The sequence below is a fragment of the Morus notabilis genome, unplaced genomic scaffold (genome assembly GCF_000414095.1).
Source record: "Morus notabilis unplaced genomic scaffold, ASM41409v2 Scaffold151, whole genome shotgun sequence".
Classification (NCBI taxonomy): Eukaryota; Viridiplantae; Streptophyta; class Magnoliopsida; order Rosales; family Moraceae; genus Morus; species Morus notabilis.
Genome location: NW_010367153.1, coordinates 163,630 through 171,060, shown reverse-complemented (window position 1 = coordinate 171,060; position 7,431 = coordinate 163,630). Strand labels below are relative to the sequence as shown.

Here is a 7,431-nt window from a genome sequence, read left to right as displayed (position 1 = left end):
CCGAGAAATACACAGAGGTATTGAGAGATTCTTAAAAGAGATAAATCCTTGTCCTGATACTGATTGGAAACAGGGGGAAAAAAAAAGAATAATCTTCAGTATTGTGTAACCCTAGTACTTACCATGTTGATGAGGCACTTGTGTGTTGATGCTTGGAAAATAGCATCTACTTTGCAAATGAGGAACGTGTGAGGTACTAGAACCACGTATCAACATCTTAGATGTTCTAGAATTCAAATACACACTCGATGGGTATGCTGATTCCATTTAGAATCATAGTCAGACTCCCGAGTGAAAACCAGCACCATGAGTAGAAAAAATAAAAAGTATGACCAGCTCAAAATATGAAAGTAGAGAAGATTAGAAAAGTCCATTACGAATTTCAAAGTATAATAATAATAATAATAATAATAATAATAATAATAATAATAATAACAATAATAACAACAATATAAATAATATAAGCCTTGCTTCAAATCTACTCTCAAATCTAATACGGTATTCATTTCTGTTACTGTATTGCACGTTCTGTAATCTACCTTTTGGTACCATTAATTTGCTTGCTAGGATGGCAAATAACGACATATCAAAATAACTTTTGAGCAATTTTATCTGGTCGTATCATATGGAACAAAATTCACAACAAATATCAAACAAATCAAAATTCAAAACTAATATCAATCTTCTAGAAATAGTCAAATAATCAACAAAAAATCACAAATAGCTAAACACACAAATTAATAAAAATAGGAATCTTCACCAATATCAACCAAAAAAATCAAAGTAGCAATTTTCAACAATCAAACAAATTCCAAAAACATCAATCAATTATCAAATTCCAAAATAACACGAATTCCATAAACTAATTTCTATTTCACAAATTAAACTTCAAATTAAAATTTCAAAAGCAAAACTTCAATAATCTGTAAACCCAACTTCAACTTCAAACAAAAATGACGAAAACAATTGAAGCTCTTTTCATTCTTATAGTCAACAACCGCAAGCTCGGGTGAAACCTTAACAAAAATCTCCTTTGTCACTATACTTTTTTCTATTTCCCCCTAAATAGATAGACCTGTTTATAATCCCCATTATCCCCCTCCTCAATGTCTCTATCTCATATTCACAACGCAAACCCATTTTGCAAATTTTAACAACCACATATCCCAAACAACCATTATTAACAAATGAGTTAATATTTGTAAAATCTAAAGCAACCTGCTTTGAGATTTGTAAAATCTAATAAATCCTCATCATAGAAGTGAAGGGAAATCAACGATTATAACAGAAATGTAAAAGACTTGGTTTTTCCACCACTAAATCCGAACTTGAAACAAAAATTACAAAAATTACAAACAGAAAACCAACCGTGAAGGAGCTTGGCTTGCAGGTGGCTTGAACGGCTGACGCCATAGGAGAGAATAGTGACAGAAGGAGACAAAGCAAAACAAAATGAATAGATATATAAACAAATCGAAATTTCCAAATAAGATGAAAAGTTAAAGAATTACTGCCGAGTCTAAGAACAAAATGCACAGAAAAAAACAATTTCAAAAATAGACGAACAACGAAATATACCTCTTACACAAAGATTCAGACGAACCAGAGGTTAACTATGCCCTAAACAACTAGTTACGGTTTCTGCTAATATTTCCTCGGTACATCCATTCTATCCTCTCGCCTCGCTCTCGCTAACCTCTTGAAGGAAAGTGAAAGTCAGCTCACTCAGAGCCTCTTGGCGTTCCAAGAAAATGGCGTACCCTGCCCAGGCCCAGCACCATCGCCAGTGTGATTTTTATGCTAGCAAGGGTACGTGCCGAATAAGATTTTTCCTAATATCAATATTTCGTTTCTACGGAGAAAATTATCAATTTTTTGTAATAAGATTTAAGAGATGCAATGTAAATAAATTTAATAGTTTGATTCAATTATAAAAACGAAAATAATTGTTGTAAACACAAGTAAATAAATTCACATTCAGTTATCAAAGGAGAAAATCAATATATGTGAAGGACTGGGACTGAATTTCCCCTTCACTGCAACTTAGGCTATTTATGTTACGACTTTTGCTACAACAATGATGTCAGTTAACCTGAACACGAATTTTACACAAGGATCTCCTGACCTACTTATGATTTCGCCTCTTTACTCATATTTCAACATATTCCTTGAGAAATCTAAACATAGAGGTCAAGTTAAACATAGGTTTCAATTGGGCTATGTAAGACAAGTGTATATTCATATACTACTCACAAATCAACTAGATTTCTTTGTGAAATTTAGCTAAACAACACATTGTTCAATATTGGTCTAATTCCAATCAACTTTCCAACAAACTGAACTCGTAATATTTTGTTTAAGATAACCAGTCAGTAAACAAAAATGAACGATAAAAATTATATTGAACAAACTATATCAACATTAATATAACAAAAGTGATCTTACACAACTTTAATTATAGATCCGGGTACTTTATCATCCCAGCCAAGTTAATTTAGCTCATACTCATTCTGTTAAGTTTAACAAAATAAACAGTCATGATTTGAATACAGAGGAAGAGGAAAGATAAACCAAAATGAGAAGAACAACAGTAAAGACTAGGTGAAGCTTGGTGGTCTCCTCCCGTGTCTTCACTCCTTGAGATTTCTAGCCAAATTCGTCTCCTCCGTACTTGTTTTCCTTTCTTTCTCTCTCATTTTTCTTTTTACTCTCTGCTGCTTGTTTCTTTTACTCGGGTGCTCTCTGGTTTCTATTTTCTCCTCTTGCTTCCTTAATTGCTTCCTACGGCGCCCCTCTCTCTTTTTGTGAGTTTCCAAGTGCATTCCTCTTTAGGGCAACCAAGGATGCTGAGGTGGCACATACTCATATGTTGGGTCTAGCTGACTAAGCACCAAATCCGTCTTATGCGCTCTTTGTCCTAATTCTCGTGCAAAGTTATGCGCTGACGTCATCCACTAACTGCATGCTGTCACATTTTTGTTATAGCAAATGCTGCAGCATTTATCATCACAAAACCTACAAATCAGAAACGACACCCTTTTGGACACAAGTTAGCAATTTTCTTCCAAATTAGCACAGAAACCGCACACAAATGACTCTCTGTAGAGTGCACCACATGAACCAAAAGTTGAGTAAATAAAGCAAAAAATTAACAACTAAACCTTTGGATGAGCCAACTATAAGCCTAGAAATGCCTAAAATAACTCTAATTCCTAGAGTTATTAGCCAACCCGTTTGTCGATCTACTAGGCCGACATTGCAATCTAGGGCCCATCAGAGGGGAAATTCGGCCCCGCTCTCACATTCCCAAATTTACTCACCTCAAAATAGTTAGAGCCATTTTGTTTCAAGGGTTTGAACCTACAACATTTTTTTTAATAAAAAATTTGAATTTCTATTCAAATCTGTTTATAATTTTGCTTCTACTTTTAGACAATAAAAGAAGAAAAGTATAAACTAAGACTTTTTAATTGCTATTTTGATAGTACACGTAAAAAAAAAAGAATTTAATTTTAGAAAACTTTTTGAATTTATTTGGTTAAATAAATCAAAAGCCCTTATTGTTATGAAAAATAGAGGTTAATCTCATAAATAATTCCCGATTTTCGCTCCCAATCCCACTGTATTTTCCTTCCTTGATCTATCAGCTTGTTTTATTTTAAGTCATTTTCCTCAGTTGGGTGTTAAAAACATTTACTACTTGGTTAGCATAGTTTTATTTTACACTTTTTTGTGTTAGACTCACGTGCATATTTTGTGTTCTATCAATAAATTATTATTCTCTGTAAGCATCATGTACATACTGTCCTGTTTTTAACGAAAATGATTAAAACTAAAACAAGCTAATAGATCAATGATGGAATTTGAGATATTTTGAAAGTCATGGACTAAAGTGAGTGACATATAAGTCAGAGCCCTTCTGTGTAATTAATCTAAAAAGTAAATGTAGGATAAGAATATAGATGTATTTTCAATTTCTTATTATAAATTTTTTTGATAAGCTCTTTAAGCATTAAACAGTTAACTTATTCCAAAAGAACTTGTAAAATGTCAAAAGCTCTTTGAGTGTATCCGCTAAATAGATTTAAAAGTAACTTTTAGATTAAATTAAGTTAAAATATATACATATATTTATTTTTTGCGCCATTCTAAATAGGCCCTAGATATTTTTTTATGTAGTAGACTTTTATAGTGCCAGAAAGACAATTCTAAGCAATGTTTTGAGAATACGACAACTTGCACATTTTATGTTAAAACTCATGAATTTTGACAGTTAGTTATATATATAAGTTATGATAAACTTTGTGAATTTCAAGTAGAACACGACAACTTGCACATTTGGAGAATATACTTACAAATTTTGAACATTAAAGTTGTAAAAATTACGAAAAACGAAAAACTTATGAATCAACATTAGTGCCATAAAAACAGGACCCTTTTAATATGCTATTTTAGTGGAACTATTTCTCTATCATTTCTATAGGGAGTGGAATTGGACCAGAACATCTTTTCGTAAGCACAAATAGACTGAGGGAAATAAAGAAAATAATTTTATTATGTTGATGTGAAGATTCACATCATTTTAGATTCTATTTGAATCTTGTCCGAAAACTAAGAGCGCACACACACCAAACAAAATTTCTGTCAACTCCAATCCATATGATAAAGATAAACCATTTGTTATCTGGGCTGCTTTCCTTGTGTTTGTTGTGGAGGTGGAAGAGTGTACAAGGATTTCAGCTGCCTACTTATGATCTTACTGTTGTGAATAGCCATTTGAAGTTCCAAGTCATCAGACCACCACTGCTCCAATCCATGAGCCTCTAGAAACTTCTGGTTTCCCTTTGACATCACAAACAGCTTAGCCGTCATTTGCCCATTATTTCTCGGTCCCACATTCTCTTTATCACCACTATTGTTGTTTTCTTCTGTTCCATCAGAGTCAGTATAAGAGCAACAAATATAGTCACTTTTATTTACATACAAATGAGGCACCCATTCCCCCAAAGCCACACCAGAGTTCTTCAAACCATATAAACTTGGCATCCAATTCTTCAATCCCACTCCATACGAAGAAGAAGAATTAGTAGTAATATTTTCATCACTACTCTTATCTCCTCTTTCTTCCTCAGTTTCACTACTTGAAGAAGAAGGAAGCATGGATTTGAGTCTCTTCCAAACAAAACCAGTCTTTTCTCCAATGTTTCTTAAGCTCATAGCCAGTGAAACAGAAGGTGGATTGAACAAATGTGTGTCAACATAAATCCCTTCTTTGGCCAAAGCTTTTCCCACTTGGAGAGCAAAACCAGCCCCTAGAGAATGCCCTGCAACACACACATTGCTGCTTCCATACTTTTCCGCCACTGATTTCAATGCCTCCAAGGCCACTTTGAATCTCACTGATCCCTTCAAGCTTTCCCAAGCAAAGAACCGGAGATCGTCCTCAACGTCCCTCCAAATCGTTAGGCTTTTGAGCAGTGTTCCTCTAAGGGCCAACACAGCTCTTGGTGCACCACTTGGCCTGATTAGTACTAAGTCAGCTAGAGCTGCGGATCGGTCCCATTCTAGTATTGCCCCAAAAATGGACCTGTCTCTTTCGTCGATCAAGGTCTGGGATAACTTGTACTTGAAGGGCATCCACCATTTTGGAGCAAGAGCATTTTCTTCACTTTTGTTCTCTTGTCTGTCAAGTTCAAGCAAGTATACTGCCTGTATGAAACAAGCAATTACTGTCCTTTTGTAGTTACCATCTTTCCTGTGATGATAAGTTGAAGATATTCAGTTATTGGATGATTTTTAAAAAAAAAAAATGTTTTCCCTAAACTATATTGAAACCCCTGAAATATTCCATTGTCAATATTGTTTTGACTAGATAATAATATTCCTTTCCAAACTAGGCACTAATCTAAGAACTCTAACATCAAGAAATAATGCCAGCATTTGATTTGACTATAGTCCGATAAAGTATTATTATACTGTAATAAATTATGCTAAACAAAGCAAGAAAACAAATAGAATCTGTAGTAAAGTACATTCATCGGATATCAAATGGAGAATTACCAAAAATATACCCCGAAGAAAAACGAGATAATATAGGACCAACCAAAAAAAAAAAAAAAAGAACGACAAATAAAGTTCTACGAAATTGTAAAAAATAAATTGCAAGTGCTAATATATGATCAATTTAGTATTACCATTTACTAATATCAACTTTTTTTTCTGTTTTATTGCTGATTTCTACTATTATCTCCAGTCAAAAGTAAAATTACAAGTTCGTCATTTCGATAACATAATCCAAGAGCTTTTCACAAACTATCAATTTTGTAACATATCAATTCTAGAAACCGCTATGATTATTCGGTTTTCACAAATTTCCAGAAATTCTTCCAACTTGAAAATGAAATCAAACACATTTGTATATGTGTGTGTATATATTCATGCATATAAGATGAAAGAAATGAGATGGGCACTGACCAACTTGAATTGATAAGGTCTCTCCAATTGGGAGAAGAAACGTTTCGAGGTCCAGAAACGTAAAACGCATATGGGTGAGCCTGATTTTCTCCTCCTTCTACCTCTTTCACTATGTTCTCCTCGGCTCCACGCTTCGCCATTAACGAAGTCACGCAAAAATCTCCTTCACCTCTTCTTCTTTTTCCTCTTTCTCTCTTGGGTTTCTTAGCATGTTAGAGAGAGAGAGAGAGAAGGAGAGAAGATAACTATTCCTTTATGGGAAGGTTTTTGGCTTTTCACTTTGTTGTGTGAATGCTTTTAGTTGGTATCCGATTCGAAGGAGGCTTTGTTGAGGAAATTAATTTCCTTCTTAAAAAAGAAAGAAAGAAAGAAATAAATAAATAAATAATGATTTGAAAACGCCTGGTATTTCTTTCATGTTGTCGGGCTTACAACCGAAATGACCATAATATCCTTATTCTTGAATGTTGTGATTATTTTTTGTTTAATTATTCTCCCGTTCATAGAATTTTATCTAGATAATTTTTTGTGTTCACCATTGAGTGGAAAATGTTACTTTTGCATTTTAATTTAAGAAACACCACTTGTTTCAAATTAAATTAACTCTTTTAAATCATCATTTAAAATCCAAAAAGAAAAGAAACGAAAGCACGATTAAGAAAATCTATAATTAAAAAGGCAAGAAACTTAAAGGGTATTTTAGTCTTAATGACGTGATGCCTTGTGTGGCACAGTGGCAGATTAGCTAGGCATTGGATTTACAAGTTGGATTCAGCTGGTTGGTCAACAGAGTAAAAGAGAAACTAATATGGTGTATTGCATTCCATTATGTGAGAGTATTCATCCAGTGCTTTGCGGACAGATCTTCTCATTTTTCTAATCTGAAAGAAGATATGCATCGAACGGCTCGTTATCACAAACAAGGAAAATTTGCATTAACACACGGTCATGTCAAAA

General features: G+C 33.7%; 1 protein-coding gene and 1 long non-coding RNA gene across 3 annotated transcripts in view; both read right to left on the bottom strand.

Moving 5' to 3' along the window:
* The window catches only part of LOC112094259, a 5,065-nt gene extending 3,273 nt beyond the window's left edge, over positions 1-1,792 (bottom strand). The window contains exons 1-2 of the long non-coding RNA XR_002903447.1: positions 1,579-1,792; positions 1,369-1,403 (exon numbers count right to left, since the gene is read on the bottom strand). This is a non-coding gene — a long non-coding RNA (uncharacterized LOC112094259). The remainder of the gene's footprint in view (positions 1-1,368; positions 1,404-1,578) is intronic.
* Positions 1,793-4,528: 2,736 nt separating this feature from the next.
* LOC21402382 (GDSL esterase/lipase At4g10955) lies at positions 4,529-6,781 on the bottom strand. Of its 2 annotated transcripts, none has more exons than XM_010111986.2 (2): positions 6,475-6,781; positions 4,529-5,755 (listed from the first exon to the last, which is right to left on the bottom strand). In XM_010111986.2, the coding sequence occupies exons 1-2, from the start codon at positions 6,612-6,614 to the stop codon at positions 4,681-4,683; spliced, it is 1,215 nt and encodes a 404-aa protein (XP_010110288.1). In that variant the 5' UTR covers positions 6,615-6,781; the 3' UTR covers positions 4,529-4,680. The 2 variants fall into 2 exon arrangements, with proteins under 2 accessions (XP_010110288.1, XP_024030468.1); XM_024174700.1 differs by having other exon boundaries at positions 4,529-5,750; positions 6,475-6,609.
* Positions 6,782-7,431: the final 650 nt, after the last annotated feature.